Raw genomic sequence first — 20,897 nt, 5'->3', positions numbered from 1 at the left:
AAATTTTTTTTTTTTGTTGTTTTTAAATTATTTTTAAGACAAAAAAATGACAGGTGAATAAAAATAAATTGTTTGCAATTAGTAAATATTTAAATTATAATATTATTACATTTATTCTTTTTTATTATTAGTACAAGTGTACAACAGTAATATTTAATTAGTGATAAACTTATTCCAAATTGTTAATTCATATATGAAAATTGAATTGGTTGATTAGTGATAAACTTATTTTTTTTTTTATATATGTAATCATTTTTTATATGGTTTACGAAGCATCAACGTTGGTACTTTTAAATTATTAAGTGCATTTATACCATTATCTGTTATATGTGTAGTAAATATAGATAAATAATCTAATTTTTTAGCATTATTACAAAGATTGATCAAAAATTCATCTGTAACACCATAATCAAAATCAATATCAAGATATTCGAGGTTTTTCAAATTCCCAATTGGATACATGTTGATTTTATTCCTAAGCATTTGATGCTCCTTCCAAAAAAAAATGAACGTTAGAGTAACCAAATTTGGCATTTGACCTATTGACTCGAGTATTGGTTGGGTTATTTCGAAACCAATCATACATAATTTTTTTAAAACGACAAATCCACGAAAAACCTGAAAAAAAATTAATTTATTTATTAATAACTTGATAAAAAATTTTTTATTGTGTTAATAATAATTAAAAGTTTAAAATTACCGAAGCCAGTGAATCTGGTAAGCAGTAAGAATTTTTTATTGAAAAACATTTAAGGAGAAATAATTCCAGGGTTGCACCAACTTGTTCCAATGACTCGACCAAGCTTATTGGTAGAGTTGAATATTCACATCGCCATATAATAACCAGCGCTTTAAGATGAGACATATTAGAAAAAACATTGTTAAAATCTTGGATTTCAATTTCTTTGAAACCCAAATTAAGTGCCTCAAGATTTGGACAATTATTATTTATCAATGGCATTATTTCAGAAAAAGGATAATCTTCGATATCTAGGTCTGTCAAAATATATCCACAGAAATTAATTATGTATTTGAGATCAATTACTTTTTCATGTGATTCATTGATATTTTCATATTTATATTCATCTTCATATTCATATTCACATTCATCTTCATCTTTATCTTCGTCTTCATCTTCATCTTCACCTTCAAATTCAAATACATATTCTTTACAGCATGAATCAACAAAATTGTTAAGTTGATTTTCGCATACTGAAAAATTAATTAAATATTAAAACAAATTTATTTATTTTCTATAACTTAAAATAATATTGTTAATTTTCTTACTTTTTTCAAATCGTGGTAGACCTGCAAATAGTTGACGCATATGAATCATTCGCCTATCGTATTGTCTTGTTAATTTTTTTTCAAATTTTTCAGTTCTCTCTTTAAAGGTGCCTTTAGAATCATTTGCATCTGTCGATTTTAGACCATCATCTGGATTTATTTTGTCCGGTAAATTAAACTGCAAGCAAAAAATTAATTTATAATCAAAAAAAACAATTGCAGCAATAACAAACTCAATTAAGCACTATATATCACAATAAAAAACAACAATTAATATATACATATAGGTATATTTTAAACTTACTTCTTCCTGCGAAAATAAAATTAATTCTTCACGCCATTCAATTGGACTCAAAACGATCCTCATTTTGATTCTATTGATTAATCTACAAAAATAAATAAAAAGTTGATGAATTATTATAAGTTTAAATACTAACTTTATAAAATTTAATATAAAATATTTATGAGTAAATCAATTGCTCTTTATACATATACTCATTAAATTCCACTTGTAACACTTGTAACATATAGTAAGTTAATAATTAAAGTAATGAATTAGTTTCATCAGCATGTGTTACAAGTATAGTAAAAACGAAAGCCTCCAACAGCAACTCTGTTACAATAATTTTTTTAGCTACATTAATTCCTTAGCTATTTGCTAAAATGAATTAAAATATTTATAGCTCAGGAATTAATGTAGCTTACTATATAATTTTTTTGGCTCCATGAGATATATCTATGCTTCATTCCAATCTATGTCAATGAGTATAATTTTATATCTATTTAAATATGAATCGTTAAAGTTTTTAAATAATGTATCATCTGTTGTTTTCCAGTATTAATTTTATTACTAAGTTATTCTTAACAACAAACTGCAGTTTGTAATTTTATCAATAATTATATAATATGAAATATAACTATTAAATTAATAATAAAAATAATATAATATTAAATAAATATTAATATTAGGAATAATAAATAAAGAAAATTTAATATAATAATATTCAAAATTAACCGCTTTTTTTTTATTACACGCCATTTAAAAAAAATCTAAAAATTGAAAAATTATTAAAACAAAAAATCCCAACGTAACCCCCATTAAATGACATTAATTAGTACTTAAGTGTGATAAAAAATTATTAAAAACAATATAAAAAAAAAAATAAATCAATTACACAAAAAAAAAAAGGACTATATTGAGCCACTCTCCTTCATACCTTTCTTCTAATGCACGTGGATAAAATCGTGTCTGTAACTCCAATCACCACGTGGTACGTATAACCTGACTTTTGATGAGTTTGAACTTTTGGCTTGATGGCTTTGAGTTCTGATTTTCTGAACAGTTCTGAGTTCTGGTCTTTTCTGGATTCTGGTCACCCCGGCCTGCCCCGGCCACAGACAACGTAGTGCTATTTAGTTCTCTACTACTGCACTCTATATGATATTTAACTCAATTAGTCTGTGGGCCGGTTTTTTCGTCCACCATTACAGTTAACTTTACAGTCATTTAACTAAAGATTAAATACTTATCGATTGATATTTTCAATAATAATAGGCTCTATAAAAACGCAGTTGGTAACCAAATCCATTAGTTAACTAGAGTTTAAACGAATTCTTAGATGCTCTAATTTATGTATCTAGTATACTACAAATGTATTTGGTTATGGATATATGCTACGTCTGACTACAAATTCTAATTTTTTCACTAAAAATTAGCTAAGTGTTCCTACATCTACCTGATGTATTAGTTTCAATTTTGTTCCATTCATAAAAAAAGATATTGAGATTTTAATATTTCGGAGTAAAAAAAAATAAATGAAAAAGAATTTCTGAAGTTTTTTTTTTGAGAAGCGGGGGTCAATGAAAATACATTTCTATTCTTTACAAGTGTCTCTTCATTTATATAATATAATTTTTTTTTTTTTTCAAATTATTTCTAAGTCAACAAAAAAAAAACAGATGAATAAAAATAAATAGATTGCAATTAGTAAATATTTAAATTATAATATTATTACATTTATTCTTTTTTATTATTAGTACAAGTGTACAACAGTAATATTAAATTAGAGATAAACTCATTCGAAATTGTTAATTCATATATGAAAATTGAATTGGTTGATTAGTGATAAACTAATTTTTTTTTATATAATCATTTTTTATATGGTTTATCAAGAAACAGAACTGGTACTTTGAAATTATTAAGTGCCTTTATACCATTATCTGTTATATGTGTAGTAGCTATAGATAAAAAATTTAATTTTTTAGCATTATTACAAAGATTTATCAAAAATTCATCTGTAACACCATAATCAAAATTAATATCAAGATGTTCGAGGTTTTTCAAATTCCCAATTGGATACATGTTGATTTTATTCCGAAGCATTTGATGCTCCTTCCAATAAAACACGAATGTTAGAGTAACCAAATTTGGCATTTGACCTATTGACTCGAGTATTGGTTGGGTTATTTCGAAACCAACCATACATAATTTTTTTAAAACGACAAATCCACGAAAAACCTGAAAAATAATTAATTTATTTATTAATAACTTAATAAAAATTTTTTATTGTGTTAATAATATTTGAAAGTTTAAAATTACCGAAGCCAGTGAATGTGGTAAGCAGAAAGAATTTTTTTTTGAATAACATTTAAGGAGAAATAATTCCAGGGTTGCACCAACATGTTCCAATGACTCGACCAAGCTTATTGGTAGAGTTGAATATTCACATCGCCATATAATAACCAGCGCATTAAGATGAGACATATTAGAAAAAACATTGTTAAAATCTTGGCTTTTAATTTCTTTGAAAGCCAACTTAAGTGCCTCAAGATTTGGACAATTATTATTTATCAATGGCATTATTTCAGAAAAAGGATAATCTTCGATATCTAGGTCTGTCAAAATATATCCACAGAGATTTATTATGTATTTGAGATCAATTACTTTTTCATGTGATTCATTGATATTTTCATATTTATATTCATCTTCATATTCATATTCATATTCACATTCGTCTTTATCTTTATCTTCATCTTCATCTTCATCTTCATATTCAAACACATATTCTTTACAGCATGAATCAACAAAATTGTTAAGTTGATTTTCGCATACTGAAAAATTAATTAAATATTAAAACAAATTTATTTATTTTCTATAACTTAAAATAATATTGTTAATTTTCTTACTTTTTTCAAATCGTGGTAGACCTGCAAATAGTTGACGCATATGAATCATTCGCCTATCGTATTGTGTTGTTAATTTTTCTTCAAATTTTTCAGTTCTCTCTTTAAAGGTGCCTTTAGAATCATTTGCATCTGTCGATTTTAGATGATCATCTGGATTTACTTTGTCAGGTAAATTAAACTGTAAGCAAATTAATTTATAATCAACAAAAACAATTGCAGCAATAACAAACTCAATTAAGCACTATATATCACAATGAAAAACAACAATTAATATATACATATAGGTATATTTTAAACTTACTTCTTCCTGCGAAAATAAAATTAATTTTTCACGCCATTCAATTGGACTTAAAACTATCCTCATCTTGATTCTATTGATTAATCTACAAAAAAAAATAAAAAGTTGATGAATTATTATAAGTTTATATTCTAAATTTAAAAAATTTGTTGAAAAATAATTGAGTAAATCAATTGCACTTAATATATATTTTACCTTTTTCTTAATGCACTATAACAACTGTACTTGACTGCTACTGATGTTGCTGATGTTCTTGTAAAGAGTGCTGCCTGCTGAATGAAGCACACACCGACACACGTGCAGTTTTCGATTAGGCTATTTTATTTCGCCAGAGGGCTGATGATTATTTTTTTATAGTAACAAAAAATGCCTCCAACAGCAACTCTGATAGATTTTTTAGCTATATTGATTCCTTAACTATTTGCTAAAATGAATTTAAATATTTTTGGCAAATAGCTAAGGAATTAATGTAGCTTACTATAAAATATCTTTGGCTACAAAAAAAAGTTGGGTCCATTGAAAATTAATGAGGCATAATTTTCATTGATCAAGTAATTCTTTTTTTTTTCTCTATTCGAAATTTGCCGGAAAGTAAGACGTGACATTAACGAACACGCACAGTCCACGCCGCTGGCTATAAAAAAAAAAAAAAAATACACAACTGTACACAACATTTTATCATCAACAATAAAAATAAAATTAAAAAATATAAATATTGGATCTACTGGATTTATCTATCTATCAATAAAACCCAAAAAATCCAGGACAATATTTAACCAAAAAATTAATAAATTAAACACTTGTAAGTACAATTAATTAATTAATTAATAATCTTGTTTTTGTATTTTTGAGGTTATGATTTATTTGTATAATCATTTGTATTATTTTTTTTATTTATAGATGAATTAAACTATATATTAATTAATCATCAATTGATAAATAAATAATTTTGATATTTATAATGTGGCTATTAGTGAGAAATTTTGTTGTAAGATATGTTCCATTCGTAATGCTTCCATTCGCCGGTATTGTTGGAACAATTGGGTATCATATTGAGGAATTGGTATCAGACAAGTATACACCAGCACCAGCTCCAATTGGCCAACAACGTGCTGAAAGATTATTACAAAATGTTGATACTGAAGTGAATATTGAAGCACATAATCCTTTGAAAATTAATTTATCACCATCACTCTCAGAAAAATCATAGTTTTTCATTTAGATATATCTAATTTATTTTGTTTTGTTATTCAACATTATAACAATGTATCTAAAATGTAAAATGAGTGATATGTAAATATAAAAATAAAATAATAACAGTATAATAATACAAGTGAAAATATTATTTATTTATATGATAATATTTAACCATAATTAATAATCAAAAATCGATTGCATTTCTTTTGATAAATCATTGATGACATCCAGTAATAATTATATTTCAACTCCAAATTTATATGTAACAATGTGATGATAAATATCACCAGGTCTTACAATACTATTTGGAAAATTATCGTGATTAACAGCATCTGGATAATTTTGTGTTTCCAAACATAAAGCACCATGTTTAAAATAACGTGCTCCATTTTTTCCAATAATACCAGTTGTATTATAATCTGGTAAATGATTAGCAGTATAAAATTGTACACCAGGTTGATTAGAATAAACATCTAATGTTCTTCCTGATCCTGGATGAATAACAGATGCAACAAATATTTCTTCTAATGTTTTATCATTATTTTTTGGTAAGCAATAATTGTAATCATAACCACCACCTGGTACTTTATCAATAACATCACCAATTGTTGTAGATTTTCTCAAATCCATTATGCTTTTTTCAACAGAACGTATTTCACCAGTTGGAATACTATCAGCATTTGTGACTGTCCAAGAATTTGCATTGATCATTATTGAATGTTTATAAAGTTCAGCTGAATTTGTACCCTTTAAAAAATCAAAAAATTAAATGACAATTTGATGATTAGTAATGATCAAGTTGATGAGTTTAACATACCTGACCAGCAAGATTAAAATAACTATGATTGGTTAGATTAATTGGGGTTGCTTTTGTTGTGCAAGCTTTCATTTCGATAACAAGTTCACCTTTGTTGGTCAATTTAAATATTGCTGTTGCAATAACAGCACCTGGAAAGCCTTCATCATTGTCATCACTGAGTAGAGTCATTACCAGTGAATTATTACGCACAACTGATTCCCAAATTTTTGAATTCCATCCTTTGAATCCTCCATGAAGTGTATCATTACCAATATTTCTTGATACAACATAATCAACATTATCCAAGTGGAATTCTCCATTTCCTATACGATTTGCCACTCTTCCAACAGTTGCACCAAAATAAGCATTATCCTTGCCAAGATATCCTTTAATAAATTACATAAATTATTATACATTTTGTCAATTAGAAATTTGATAAATAAATTACCTTCTATATTGTCAAAACCAAGAACAACATCTTCAAGTTTTCCATGTTTATCTTGTGTTCTTATGGCTCTTATTGTTGCACCATAATTTAATACATCAACTTCTTGGCCTTTGTCATTTTTCAATGTGTAAAGTTTAACTTGTTGATTATCAATTTTACCCCATGGCTGGACTTGGATTGATGAAGATGCCATGCTTAGTCTGTTGAAAACACATCAAACGATTAAACTTCTTAATGATAAAGTCAATTTTATTTATATTCTTTGATACTTGTAGGTCATGTCAAAGTAGCAGTTGGGTTTTTTTTTTTTTTTTTATCTACACTGATAAATGTTTATCTGATTTTTTTTTTTTCTTTAAAAAATAACAACTTGAAGATTCAAGATGAAACTTGAGCCAGCTTAATTGCAATTGCTTCAATTAATTTATATAATATATTAATAATTAATTTAAATTTTTTTATTGTTGTTAAAAAACTTGGGAGTTGCATTAATTTAATTTTTAAAAAATAATAATTTATACAAGTTTTAATTTTATAGAAAAAATATTTATCATTACTTTTTTGTTTGAAGAATAATTGTAGCTTATTATTTCAGCTTTTAAAAATTTTATATGGATTTTTATAAATTAATTATTTAGCTTTATAAAAAGACAGACTTTCGAGAAAGCCAATGATGTTTCTAGTTGGTCGTCACCAATGATACTGATCATGTTGGATTGCTGGTGAGGATTGAGGAAGAGCCTCGTTTAAATTTATAACTTATTCACTTAAATTTAATCATCAATCAGACACATTATTGAATTATTTATCAGTCAAAAATATCAACGACCTTGATAATAATTTATTATTAATAAACATGAGAAAAAGAAATTTACTTTGATGTATAAATAATTTTTCTTTCTAGTTTCTTTTTACCTTAGCTTTTTTTTATTTGATAAATTTTTTTTATATTATCGTGCAGTGGCTGTGAAACAACAGAAATTTATTGATATCGAAATTTATTTCGATGCGTTTTATCTAATCTTATCAAGTATACACATTCAAAGTAATTTTTAATTCAAGTGAAAAACCAGTATTTATTTTTTCAACTTGTTAATTATTATTTCAAGGAGTATTTACAATGTAAATGGAAAAATTATATCAATCATTTTAAATTGTTCAACTTGTTTGTGTCATTAAAAATAAAAAAACAAAAATTATTCTTGTTTACTTTTTATCATGAGCTGTTTAATTTTTATTTTCTCATTTTTTGTATGATTAATGGTTTTTAAATTACTTACTCAAAGTATTTTATATTGTTGGATAAATTTGTCTTTGATAATTCCGGTAATTGACAAGCATAGAAAATTGTTATTATCCTAAATATAAAAAATTATATTCAATAAGATAAAATGAAAATTTGTTTTTTTTTTTTATGAAAAAAACATGAATGAACGCAGTTTTTTTAAATAAATGTTATTTTTTTCACGATCGCGACCCTGAATAATTATAAAAGATATATTTTTTTCAACGTCTCAATGTCTTAATAATTTTTATACTAATTATTATATTTTTCAGACAATTAACAAGTGCCACAATTGTTGAAATATTGACACATATATTTCGTTGTTTTTACAATTTTAATTTGTTGTTTTTTCTATTAATAAAAATAATTTCAAATAGGATTTTTTAATTTATGTTATCTAATTTTATTTTGCATGTTCATTGGCTATTTCAGTTAATTATTTAAATTATATTCTACAGGTAAAATAAAATAAAAATAGATTATAATTATTAACATTTATTCTGCAGGTAAAATAAAACAAAAAAAAATATTTATAAACATTAGAATTGTTGGGTTATAAACAAGTAAAATATATAAAAATATAGAGATTATATTTTATTTAATTATAGATTTTTTTGTTGTTAACTTTAGTCAATTATATTTAAATTTAATTGAGGAAAAAAAAATAAAAAATACTTGTTTAGTATAAATTAACAAATTACTTGTTGATTATTAAAACAGTTATTAAAATTTAGCAACAACAATAAAGATATTAGTTATAATTGAGCCAAGGAGAATAAAAATAGTAAATTACTTGTAGAAATAACATAAACAATTAAATTAATTTTATCTCTTACCCAAGAAGAAAAAATAATACAACAATCATTGCTGCTTTAAAACGCATTTTTATATTATTTAATTAACCAGAAAAAAAATTAAAATATATTCTTGAGTCTGTTGAAACCGAACTGAGGATAAATTTTTTTCACTTCCTTTTTTTATACCCAGTTTTTCCTCACAGTTTGTAATAAAAAAAAAAAATATTTTTTACAACCAATGTATTGCTGTTTTATTTTATTTAAATATTATTATTTATGAGTAATATTATTAAAATATTAAAAATTAAAAATTCACAATAATTTGTTCTTAAAAAAATCCTGCAGTTTGTTTTTGTTTTTTTTTTGTTTTTGTGAATTAATTTATATTATTTGTAAAATTTAAACAGAAAAAAAAAAATAAATTTGAGGTCGAGATAAAGACTTGGATAAACAATTGAATTGAATAAACATCTGTTAATTATTTTGCAAACATTGACAAGTGTTATAAAGTCACTATAAAAATATCTCTGACTTTATAACATTTATTCCTTTCATTTTTTAAATGCTCAATTATTGCATTCAACATCAAATGACACTGGAAATAAGTTACGTAGATCTGGCATTCTATTTCGATTCGTTTTTTATTTTTTTTCTTTGTGGTATAATTATTAACATAGCCCAAATGATTATTAACAATATATTTTTTACCAAAACCAGTCTTGCAAATCTTTTTTAAAACCTTGAAATTTTTTTTACTCCAACATTTTTTTTTTCTATATATTTATTTACTTTTTTTATCACCGAATGAATTTTAAAATATTCAAAAAATTTTTATGTAACCAGTTAAATTTTAAATAATAATAATTTGCATTTTATTGAAAAAAATTTTTTTTTTCAAAGCTTTTAGATATCAGTAATAAATTTCATTCGAAATTATTTGAATAAATTTCGATTTTTATATTACAGCTATTTTTTTTTTTTTTTGTAATTTATATATTTTTTTATTCTAGCCAAGAAATTGAATCCTGATAAGTTTTTTTTTTTTTATCTTTGTCAAACGTTTGGCAATTTTCCTTGTAGCTGGATGACCTTCAATGTTGGTTGAGCATTTTGAAGACCTACTTTTTTTTTTACTTGTAAAATATATTGTCTAGTTGCATCAAGTATCCAAATACTTTCTCGATTGATTTTATATTTTTTCTCTTTAATTTTTTTTAAAGCTTGAATATTATCTCAAGGTGTTTAATTAGTTTTATATTTTAAAAAGCAAAAAAACCATGTACACGTTTAGAAAAATTAACGTTTGTCTAAAAAATAAATGAATATTGAAAAATTAAATTTTAATGTCTATAAAAATATTCAACTATTGTAAAATTTATTTAAATTTAAAAAAAAAATTATATTATCTTTAAATGTATTTTTAAATAATCAATTTGTATTTTTTTTTTATTTTTTTTTCATATACAAAGTGGAAAATTGTCATCGATATTTTTAATAACAGTAAACAGCTTATCGAAATGAAAAAAAAAAAAAATTTCTTTTTTAAAATGATAAAACGTAATCGCAAGAAATATTTAACAATAATAAAAAAAAAAACAACAGTTAAATAAAAAGTAAATAACAATAAACAATAATTAAATAATTGTAATTTTTTGTTCTAAATAATTTAGTATTTTTTTTGTAACATATATTTGTTCAAGATTATCATCTTAAATATATTATCTCGAACAAACGTACTTTATTCTTTTTGTACTTTTGTTGTAAAAATAATAACAATATAAATCATGATAATGTTTATTGGCTCAATAGTACATTGACACGAGAAATTTAATCTTAAAATGTACAAAAAAAGAAAAAAAATATATCAAATTATCGCTAGACTTATTGTCTGTCAATAAAAAAAAAATCAAATGCATTTTATGATTTATAAATTATTTAAAAAATATAGACACATAAGACATCACGTTTTTTAGAAAAAAACACCTCCAAAAATTATATTATTTATTTTATTTCATGATCAATAAAAAGTACTTTAACTAACACGAAAATAATCTCTGAAAAATTTATACGTTTATTTAAGAATTCATAAATTCTTAGAAATAAAAAAAATAATTTTATTCATTTCTAGAAAATACATTATCATACTAGATACAGTATCAAATAAATATACACAAATAGATTTTTTTTTCTCTTTTTTTTTGTGACATTCTATACCACGTGTTTAAAATATTTAATCTAAAATATTATTTCAATTTTAATTTATAAATAAACTTTCACAGTCATCAGAAAGCAAAATAAAAAAAAAAAAAAATATATATTAGTCATTTAGATATTCAAAAAATAAAAATAATAAATAAAAAAAAAAAAAGAATTCAACTTTATAAAAACGATGTAATCAAATTTCATAAGCCTTGGCTGTTATTTAAACAAAAAAAAAGCCAAACAAACTGGTAAACTTGACCTTGTTGACTGCCAGACTCTGTTTAATATAATTTTACATTTTTATAATAAAATTTAACGCGTGGTAGTCTTAAAAATGATTCCACTTGATAGCAAATTAATTACTCGCGATAAATAATGATCAAAAAAAAATTAATTACAAATTTTCCACCTATAAATTTGTAGTGTTATCATTAAATTCATTTTCCCCAATAAATAATCCCAAAATTAGTTGAAATATTTAATTGACATTTCGCGTAAAATGATGCAATTACTATTTAAATTATCAAATTGTTTAAAAAATTAATAATAAATTATAAAATATATTTTTTTTCGAACAATAATTTTAAATTATTGGTCAGTAGTTTGTCGCGCGCCTTTGCCATTGGCTATTTTATCCCCCACTTTTTTTTATTTTTGATAAACTGCTCTCTCGCCACCACGTCCACGATCGCCCCACCACCGCCACTGTACATTGTACACAACCAACCTCAATGTGCCTCAATGTTGAATTTTTATTTTACCTCATTTAACCTCAACTGGTTTCTCACTTTGCACGTACACCAAAAGTATCCTTAACGTTTTCAATAAATTTACTCGAAATTCGAAAATAATTCACAAGTTTATTAGAAAAAACATTTTATTAATTAAAATTTAATAAATTATATTTTTTTCGAAATATTATCTAAACACGTGGCTATTATTATAAAAACTGTGTGATTTTTCTTTTGGAGTATTATTTGTTGAAGTTTATTTTATTTATATATTTAAAAGAGGACAGTGAACTTTGGACCCAGTGTCTTGATTGTGAACATAAATAATTTTCTTTCTTATCACTTAACTCAGACAGAAGAACAAGGAAAATATTATTTTTTATTAATAATAAATATGGGAGTTGCAAATAAGGTATTAAATTTTTTTTTTTTCTTTGTAAATATTTTATGCTTTCTCTCTCTTCCTCTCTCTCTTACTTACACCTTGAATTGATTTGTTTAAAAAAAATTTTATCTCTTAAATATAAATAAATATATACTCACTTTTTTAATTTAATTTAATTAATTATTTACAACAAATAACAAGTTATTGACTGCATAATTTGCAGGTCGATATTCGATACAAGATGGCGTATTTAGTATGCACCAACATAATCAAATTACCACTTATTTTATGACCATTTTAAAATTATTAATAAACTTGTTAATAACATCATTAAATTAGAAAATATTTGTAAAATAAAATCATGACAATTATTTAATGATCATTGCAAATTTTATACAGTTGAAAAATATTTTTATGGTGGCTTAGCTCCAATAAATTTCGTCCTAAATTTAACCTGACCTCAGTTGGAGGTAAATTTTATATTTTTATTTTTAATTTTCATTCCAAGAAGCCGTATCATTAGCAATACGTATATTTTAAAATATATTAATGCAAATATCAATATGTATAATCAAATTACATCTATCTTCATTAACAAAAAAAATAAATAGTATGAATAAATTCTAAAACATTCAACATGTAATTTATTAGACTTTTATTTTTATTTGATTCAAAAATTTCTACTTAATGATCTTTTATTATTATTATTATTAATAATAATAATATTTATCAATTTTTTTTATCTTGAATAAAATAGAATTTAAGACATGTAAGTTGACAAACATTTCAAGCTTATTATTAACTCAAATTACATTTTTATTTTATTTTTTTTCAACTATATATTTATCTTGACTTGAAAATAAAATATTTCTTGTTTTATAAATATAGAGCAAATATTGCGTTTTTATAATTATGATTCATAAAATTGTCTGAGAAAATAATATCTTGTTTATTTTTATTTTTTGTCATTGACACTTTTTATACGCAAAAAACTGGTTTTAATTAAACCAATAATTAGAAAAAAAAAATTAAATAACAACGTAATAAAATCAATCACGTGTTGATAAATTTTTCTTTGTGAAAATATTTTATAAACATTTATTTTGTAGTATAATATTATTCGTGAATTCAAACAGTTCATGTAAACAATAGCCACGTGCTATTTTTTAAAAAACACGTCACCCTCAATGCAATGTAAAAATTATTATAAATTTTTTAATGTCAATATTATTATTTATAGTAATATTCCAATTGAGCAAATAATAAATTGACTATAAAAATAACAACATGACTATAATTAATATGAAAACACTGTGCAATTTTATACGTCATTGTTTTATTTACAAAAAAAAAAAATTTATATTGATCGAAAATTGGTGCGCAAACTCGTTTGATGTCCTGGTTTTTTTATGCAATTTAGACATAATATAAAATATTTACAATAAATATTAACAATAAACAATTTAAACAATTAATTTTTGGGGATTACAGTGGGCTCATTGTAACCGATAGATCTTTTATCGTGAGCTATCCACAAGGGAGCGCTTTTATAAATTTATATAAAAAAAAACTTGGATAATCTTCTACATTGTTTTTTCATTGTCCAATCGATTCTGTAACATTTTTTTTTTGTGTCGACACACCTGTGATACGTCATTAATTATAAATATTTCAAGTAATAAAATAATTACGTTTAAAGTAATAAAAATACACAACAATTAAAAGGAAATCCGTCCAGTGATTGTGTACGTAAAATGAAAAAGAAAAATCACATAAATTGCTTTTAAATTATCTAAATTGTTATACAATGTTTAATTTTTTTTTAGTTATATAATAGTATTATTTTACTATATTTATGAATTAAATAATTAATTTTGTTTATAATAAAAAGCTGAATGAATATTAATTTTTTTTTAAACTTGTTCTAGATGTCTGATAAAAATCCAGAAATGAGAGCAAACGCAGCAAGAATATGTCGTGATTATTTGACAGGTGTTTGGAAACAAGTTAATGCTGAAAATATTGTTGTTAATCACATAAGGTTTGTTGATGATTGTAAAAAGAATTATCATTAATTTTTGTCGAAAAAAATAACGAGATTAATAACTAAAATTTCGATTTGAAATAAAGCTAAAATTAATAATTATTTTTTCGATTTTAGTGGTGGACTTAGTAACTGGATTTATGATGTACAATTACCAGAAGGAATTGCACCAGTTCGTGGTGAACCACGTCAAGTATTATTACGTATTTATGGACAAACACATGGTGAAAGAGCAGTTGAAGGTATTATAACTGAATCAGTTATATTTGCATTATTGTCTGAACGACAACTTGGACCAAAACTTCATGGTGTATTTCCTGGTGGTAGAATTGAAGAATATATACCAGCACGTCCTTTATTAACAAAAGAACTTGCTGATCCTGAATTGAGTGTATTAACAGCTGAAAAAATGGCAGCAATACATCAAATGCAAGTGCCAATAAGTAAAGAACCAACTTGGCTTTGGAATACAATGATCAAATGGCTTGATACTGCTCAAGATGTACTTAAAAATATTGATGATATTGATCAACGACTTGTAGATAATATTAAAGCAATTAAATCAGTATCACTTGCTGATGAAATTGCATGGTTCAAGTAAGTTTCATCATTTTTTAAATTAATTAATATCAATTGTATAATTTAATTATTTTTTCTTTGTAGAAATCTTGTATCACAACAAAAATATCCAGTTGTTTTTTGTCACAATGATATGCAAGAAGGAAATATTCTTCTTCGTCAAAATTCAACAAAACGTGAACTTGTTATTATTGATTTTGAATATTGTTCATATAATTATCGTGGCTTTGATCTTGCTAATCATTTTGTCGAGTGGCAGTACGATTACACAGCCAAGGATTATCCATTTTATCATGAGAGAAATAATGCTGGACCTACTGATGAACAAAAGGTATGTTACACTTTGGGGACTGGGTTGGGTAAAAAAAGAAAAGCAAAGTAAAAACGAAAAAAAAAAAACAATTATGACTAGGGTAAGATCGAAATTCATTCATTATTTGTTCACATAGAAAAAACTATTCGAAATTTATTATTACCTATATTTTTTTTTTATTTTTTTTTCTGCTTATATTTCGTTTCCCCCTGAGTATATTATTTCGATTAAATATATTTAAAAAATAAAATAAAAAAATATCAATGTCGTACACAATCGGTAACATAATTTGATTGAGAAAAATATAAAAATTTTTAAACAATTAATTTGTCTTGATATTATCAAATGTAAATATTAAAATTTTTCATAATTTTGTGTACATAATGATTAAGTATTTTATTTTTTAAACATATAAAAAAAAAAAAGCAAAGTTAGTTGAGGGAAAAGTAGCCAAACGTTGGCGTGCGTTGCTCGTGTATGTGTTAGTTTCACAGGATCACAAAACACTGAGAGAAGGCTGAAGGCCTGTCAACATATTGTGGAGAAGCCAAAGACTAATGTGATGATGAAGTGTCATCATTTTGCTGGAATGACTAACAGTGGGAATCTACGCAAGAGTCAAAGTGAAAGAGCTCAATTGAGACCAACTGACTGTCTGAGAGCCCAACCAACATTGGGCATATTGGATCGTCAAACATCTCTATATCAACAACAATAGAGTACCGTCAATACGCACTCTATTTCAATTATTCAATATAAATTATATCCGTGAATTTATCATTGATAAACATCCTAGTTTTCAATATTGGCAATTTTTTCTACTTAAAAATACGAGGCACTCTATTAACAAGGGTATAAGATATTATTGTAAAATATTACATGTATATCTGTATACTTCAAATATATTGTCACACTTTTTTTTTTTTTTTTCCATCGTTTGATAAACATTTTAACATATTTATCAATTTAATTTTTAACTATCCAAATTAATTTATTTTATATTTTTTTTTTTCTTCTTGAATGCTTGTTTATTAATTAGAAAAAAAAAAAAAAAAAAACACCCACTTACACAAACACACACACATTCTATCTCATTTTTTAATTTTTAATAATTTTTATTTTTTTAATTTTTTTTTATAAAAATAACGCTATTAAGTATTTATTTGCTGAAATTTAAAAATTAAAATTTCGATTTTTTTTGGCTTTTATTTATACGTTTAAATAAATAATATTTATAAAATATTAATTATACCTGACGAGTTTACAATGTGGGTGTAAATATTAACGATTAATTTGATTATTTAGTTTTTTTTTTAAATTCATTATTCATTCATTAATTGACAATACTCTAATTAATTTTGAAATCAATATTTTTATTTTTTATATATATTTTGAGACACCATAATGTTTATCATGTGTTATAATTTGTAAACGGAATTACCTTAAAATAATAATGATATTTTTTTTTTTTTAATTTTTATTTAAGTAGCTTGAAAATTTATGAAAATTTCTCAGCGAAATAGTTTAGTAATAGTATTTTTAATTTTTTTTCTATAGCTCCGTTTTATCAGAAGCTACTTGAAGACAATGGGAAAAGAGGGAACACTTGAAGAGCAACGTTTGTTGGAAGAAATTAAAATATTTTCATTGGCAAGTCATTTGTTTTGGAGTTTGTGGAGTATTGTTAATGTTCGTCATTCACAAATACCATTTGGTTACATGGTAAGTTTATTTATTTATTTTACTTTTAAATACAACAATTGATAATTATTTAATTGTTAATTATTTTTTAAGGATTATGCTGCATCAAGATTGAGAAACTATCAACAGTTGAAAGAAAAAATTAGCTCTGAATCAGCTCGTTGTGGCATCAAAAGAAAGGAGGAAATAACAGACTGAGTAAATTTCATGATTTTATTATAAATATAAAATTTTGACATTTACTTTATCAATTTATGATGACAATAGAATGTCTTTTTTAAAATCAAGTGATACGATAATGCTGGGAACAAATGACGCAAATAATTGGGTCTCTTATCCCAAAACGAATGAAAAAACTTAAAAAAATCTTAAAAAAAAAATAAATAACTTAAATATGTTTTACAAAAAAAATCGTTGAATGACGTTGCATTTAACAACAATTCTATTAAATATCTATCAACTACTTTTGAGATTGTGATGAAAAAATAATAACAAACAAATAGTTATTATTTTTAATTAAATCTTTTAAAAAAGTATGAATAGAAAAAAGAAAAAAATAACAAAAAAACGTCAAATGAAAGATGAAATTTTGAGTTTAAAAATTGTTTTGTTTTTACAATTTTCATTGATAAAAGTGATAGAGCATCAAGTATTATTTGGATTATTCGTATGAACGAAGAACTGATTGATAAAATCTTGCTATGCAAAGATCATCTTAACAGCAAAATAATCTTACTTAAATTGTAGATTTAATTACGTAGATAAATAAAAATAAAAAATAAATACACAATTAGCTAGACAACTTCATAATAACAAAAATTATTTTCCATAAATTTACTTAAATAGATTAATTATTTAGTTAAGATATAAACGAAGCAAAAATAATCGAATTTAATTTATTTTTTACATTATGTATTAACATTTTAATTTTTAAAATTAAAAACGAAAAAAAAATTCAGTCAGTTATTATTGTATTTTAATATGAACTTTGTTTTATTTATTTTTTAATATGATAAATAAATATTTAAATGAATATTTAATTTACATAAATGCCTCAGCTGGAATCCCAGATGATTTATATTTTTTAACAAATTGTATAACAGCTTTTTTAATATTCCAATTATTAGCTTCAAGCAATTTCATTGATGACACTTCATTCAACGTTGACAACTTCATAAATTTTTTAATTAATATATTCTTTTCATTTCGACTTAGCCACTGTGGTTTGTATGTATAATCAATATTATAATTATTTAAATTTGCCATTACATTTGGCAAATAATCACCAATATGATACATATCATTTAAAATTTTATATTCATTATAAATTTTCAACAAAACAAATGTACGATTAAAATTAAAGCTTCTTGAATTTGGACTTGTTACTAGCAATCCATAAACTGTGAATATTATTTTGTCTTTATTCATGAAAATTAAATCATAGCTAAATGAATTTTTATCATGAATACAAAAATTTTGTTGACCCAGTATTTTAATAATCTCATCAGGTCCATGATATATTAATTTGTCATTCATATTAAAACTATTATCTTGAATTAAATTTCTATTTATATTAAAGTACGATTTGACATCATTAACATCATTTTTTTCACATGATTTAGCTGTAACTGAATACAGCGCATCATCATGATACAAGCCATACATGATGGATTTATCATTCTGATCATGAAGTGTGAAAAAATGACTTGTAAATAATTTAACAAGACACTCAATATTTCTATCAGGTAAATATGATTCATAAATATTTGGTAAATCTATATCCTCAATAGTAATACCATCAAGTTTTTTTAATTTTCCACAATATTTTTTAACTGAATTGATATATAATTGAGCATTTGAATAATTTTCACACAGTGGATTGCCATCAAGGTATAAAATTTTAATTGGCATTCTAACTAATGGACCAAGTGTATTAATATCAATAAGTAAATTATTTCTAATATCTAAATAATTAAGTGTATTTAAATTTGCATTTTCAAATGCAGCTAATGTTGTTAAATTATTATTTTTTAAATTTAACATTGTCAATGAGACAAATGATGGTGTTGTTGATGTCTCAATGAGTTTTAATACATGATTAAATGTACGTACTTGTGATATTGGACAATAAACATTTTTAAGCAATTCATCATCACGATGAAAATTTTCTAAATTAATTAAACATTTTTGTTTATCATATCTTTTTATTAATGATGATAATATTAATGGCTTTATGCTGATTTTTAAATCAGCAACTGATGCATATGCAAGTGTTATATTTAATATTATTGGTTCTTTATTTATTACTTTAATTAGTAATTTATTTTCACATAGCTTTTCAATTGCTGCACTACAATTTCTTGCTATGAAAAATGTGTCACAACCTGTTGTTTGATAACGTACTGGTATCATGTCTGCTGGATGTACTGCATTTAATATTGTTTTTAGTAAATATTCTTTGTCATATTTTGTACCATTTATTATTACTATTTTATGCCAGACATCATTTCTTGATATCAGGGCTTTTTCTTTTTGCATTGCACCTTTTTTTTCGAAATTTCCAAACGACGAAATGTCGAGCTGCATTGGATTTGGTTTAATTTGCATCATTTCGATTGATTTTTATTGACAAATTTTTTGTTTATTGTGATGGAAAAATTATTTATCAATCATGTAGATTATACTTGTTCAGGTTAGCTGATTCTTAAACAAATTAAATATTATTTTTTATAACAAAAATCATGATTGAAGTCAATTAAATATGGAAAATTTGAATAAATACCTTTTTTAATTTACAAAAAGTAATCAATTAAAGAAATTATATTCAGCTAATAATTTGACATATTTGTCAACATTTGTCAAATAATATTTATTTTTATTATTATGATTGTTTTGTTGTTGTTGTTTTTTTTTTTTTTATCGACAGCTATTTTGTTTACCGACAAATTGGTAGTTTATGTTTTGGCCGCCATGGCGTTCAGTTTTCATTTGATAAAAGTGCGGGAAAATATATTGCTCCGATAGTCTCGTCGTCAGATAGCGTTTCCAGTACCATTTATTACCACAAATATATTCTACCATACAAAGTAATATTTAAAATATTACTAATTTCAAAATTCTAAAAAACAATATCAATAATAAAAAAAATAAAAAACACCACAACACACTTATTCAATTATCAATGATAAACATACAAATATTTTGAATATAATTTGCCGCACATGACCTAGACAACACATTTATCAAATAAAAATTTAATTTAATTTGCTGAATCAATTATCGCGGTTAAAAAAAAAAAAAAAAAAACTTTTCTTTGTGTGTAAAAAAAAAGCTGAAAGAATTTTTAAAAAACGCCGACTGATACACACCAGAAGAAGCCAGACTTCGTAGACAAGATATGCTTAATTACCCACGACCAAAAAGATGAAAATAAAAAATATATCAAAATATAACATTGAAAAAAAAAAAATATACAAAAGTCGGCAGGAGCTAGAAACAGCAATTTCTACGTACGACGTGAGTGGTCCTAAATATTGTTGTCATTATTATGAACCAGTATGTCATCACGTCTGTCAACTTGCTTATTTTTATTATCACATTATTCTTGAAACATCATCTTGACAAAAAAAATATATATTTCTATCC

General features: G+C 24.0%; 6 protein-coding genes across 14 annotated transcripts; 2 read left to right on the top strand and 4 right to left on the bottom strand.

The window, feature by feature from the left end:
* Positions 1 to 249: 249 nt before the first annotated feature.
* Positions 250 to 1,075, bottom strand: LOC122859641. The gene is made up of 2 exons (XM_044163323.1): positions 701 to 1,075; positions 250 to 618 (listed from the first exon to the last, which is right to left on the bottom strand). Exons 1-2 carry the CDS (start codon positions 959 to 961, stop codon positions 250 to 252), a joined length of 630 nt encoding a protein of 209 aa, XP_044019258.1. The 5' UTR covers positions 962 to 1,075.
* A 2,361-nt stretch (positions 1,076 to 3,436) lies between these two features.
* Positions 3,437 to 4,837, bottom strand: LOC122859640. The gene is made up of 4 exons (XM_044163322.1): positions 4,775 to 4,837; positions 4,474 to 4,651; positions 3,887 to 4,398; positions 3,437 to 3,805 (listed from the first exon to the last, which is right to left on the bottom strand). The coding sequence occupies exons 1-4, from the start codon at positions 4,835 to 4,837 to the stop codon at positions 3,437 to 3,439; spliced, it is 1,122 nt and encodes a 373-aa protein (XP_044019257.1).
* An 895-nt stretch (positions 4,838 to 5,732) lies between these two features.
* Positions 5,733 to 5,981, top strand: LOC122858644 (small integral membrane protein 12). The gene has a single exon (XM_044161643.1). It carries the CDS (start codon positions 5,733 to 5,735, stop codon positions 5,979 to 5,981), a length of 249 nt encoding a protein of 82 aa, XP_044017578.1.
* Positions 5,979 to 12,927, bottom strand: LOC122858642 (galactose mutarotase). 6 transcript variants are annotated; one of them, XM_044161637.1, is made up of 4 exons: positions 9,337 to 9,798; positions 7,216 to 7,415; positions 6,786 to 7,153; positions 5,979 to 6,715 (listed from the first exon to the last, which is right to left on the bottom strand). In XM_044161637.1, the coding sequence occupies exons 1-4, from the start codon at positions 9,381 to 9,383 to the stop codon at positions 6,206 to 6,208; spliced, it is 1,125 nt and encodes a 374-aa protein (XP_044017572.1). In that variant the 5' UTR covers positions 9,384 to 9,798; the 3' UTR covers positions 5,979 to 6,205. The 6 variants fall into 6 exon arrangements, with proteins under 6 accessions (XP_044017572.1, XP_044017575.1, XP_044017573.1 ...); XM_044161640.1 differs by lacking the exon at positions 9,337 to 9,798 and adding an exon at positions 12,774 to 12,927 and having other exon boundaries at positions 5,988 to 6,715; XM_044161638.1 differs by lacking the exon at positions 9,337 to 9,798 and adding an exon at positions 12,261 to 12,356 and having other exon boundaries at positions 5,988 to 6,715.
* Positions 12,536 to 17,983, top strand: LOC122858641 (choline/ethanolamine kinase). 4 transcript variants are annotated; one of them, XM_044161635.1, is made up of 6 exons: positions 12,536 to 12,642; positions 14,544 to 14,656; positions 14,777 to 15,256; positions 15,323 to 15,569; positions 17,109 to 17,273; positions 17,346 to 17,983. In XM_044161635.1, the coding sequence occupies exons 1-6, from the start codon at positions 12,625 to 12,627 to the stop codon at positions 17,448 to 17,450; spliced, it is 1,128 nt and encodes a 375-aa protein (XP_044017570.1). In that variant the 5' UTR covers positions 12,536 to 12,624; the 3' UTR covers positions 17,451 to 17,983. The 4 variants fall into 4 exon arrangements, 2 of the variants coding, with proteins under 2 accessions (XP_044017570.1, XP_044017571.1); XM_044161636.1 differs by lacking the exon at positions 12,536 to 12,642 and adding an exon at positions 13,564 to 14,360; XR_006374313.1 differs by lacking the exon at positions 17,346 to 17,983 and having other exon boundaries at positions 15,323 to 16,270; positions 17,109 to 17,164.
* A 72-nt stretch (positions 17,984 to 18,055) lies between these two features.
* Positions 18,056 to 20,132, bottom strand: LOC122858640 (nuclear RNA export factor 1-like). The gene is made up of 2 exons (XM_044161634.1): positions 20,035 to 20,132; positions 18,056 to 19,955 (listed from the first exon to the last, which is right to left on the bottom strand). The coding sequence occupies exon 2, from the start codon at positions 19,860 to 19,862 to the stop codon at positions 18,294 to 18,296; it is 1,569 nt and encodes a 522-aa protein (XP_044017569.1). The 5' UTR covers positions 19,863 to 19,955; positions 20,035 to 20,132; the 3' UTR covers positions 18,056 to 18,293.
* Between the last annotated feature and the right edge of the window lie 765 nt (positions 20,133 to 20,897).

Source organism: Aphidius gifuensis, linkage group LG6 (assembly GCF_014905175.1).
Source record: "Aphidius gifuensis isolate YNYX2018 linkage group LG6, ASM1490517v1, whole genome shotgun sequence".
Lineage (NCBI taxonomy): Eukaryota > Metazoa > Arthropoda > Insecta > Hymenoptera > Braconidae > Aphidius > Aphidius gifuensis.
The sequence above is the reverse complement of the archived record's forward strand: the minus strand, read 5'-3'. Positions and strand labels throughout refer to the sequence as shown.

What these genes read in the sequence shown, in the direction of transcription:
- LOC122859641 (XM_044163323.1), bottom strand. Translation starts at nt 961, where the DNA reads ATGCCATTGATAAATAATAATTGTCCAAATCTTGAGGCACTTAATTTG. An exon ending in TACCAGATTCACTGGCTTCG is followed by an intron (nt 619 to 700) that starts GTAATTTTAAAC and finishes ATTTTTTTTCAG; the next exon opens with GTTTTTCGTGGATTTGTCGT.
- LOC122858641 (XM_044161635.1), top strand. An exon ending in ATTGTTGTTAATCACATAAG is followed by an intron (nt 14,657 to 14,776) that starts GTTTGTTGATGA and finishes TTTCGATTTTAG; the next exon opens with TGGTGGACTTAGTAACTGGA. An exon ending in GACCTACTGATGAACAAAAG is followed by an intron (nt 15,570 to 17,108) that starts GTATGTTACACT and finishes TTTTTTCTATAG; the next exon opens with CTCCGTTTTATCAGAAGCTA.
- LOC122858644 (XM_044161643.1), top strand. Translation starts at nt 5,733, where the DNA reads ATGTGGCTATTAGTGAGAAATTTTGTTGTAAGATATGTTCCATTCGTA.
- LOC122859640 (XM_044163322.1), bottom strand. Translation starts at nt 4,837, where the DNA reads ATGAGGATAGTTTTAAGTCCAATTGAATGGCGTGAAAAATTAATTTTA. An exon ending in TTTTATTTTCGCAGGAAGAA is followed by an intron (nt 4,652 to 4,774) that starts GTAAGTTTAAAA and finishes ATTTGCTTACAG; the next exon opens with TTTAATTTACCTGACAAAGT. An exon ending in TCTACCACGATTTGAAAAAA is followed by an intron (nt 4,399 to 4,473) that starts GTAAGAAAATTA and finishes TTAATTTTTCAG; the next exon opens with TATGCGAAAATCAACTTAAC.
- LOC122858642 (XM_044161637.1), bottom strand. Translation starts at nt 9,383, where the DNA reads ATGCGTTTTAAAGCAGCAATGATTGTTGTATTATTTTTTCTTCTTGG. An exon ending in TGGTTTTGACAATATAGAAG is followed by an intron (nt 7,154 to 7,215) that starts GTAATTTATTTA and finishes AATTTATTAAAG; the next exon opens with GATATCTTGGCAAGGATAAT. An exon ending in ATTTTAATCTTGCTGGTCAG is followed by an intron (nt 6,716 to 6,785) that starts GTATGTTAAACT and finishes GATTTTTTAAAG; the next exon opens with GGTACAAATTCAGCTGAACT.
- LOC122858640 (XM_044161634.1), bottom strand. Translation starts at nt 19,862, where the DNA reads ATGATGCAAATTAAACCAAATCCAATGCAGCTCGACATTTCGTCGTTT.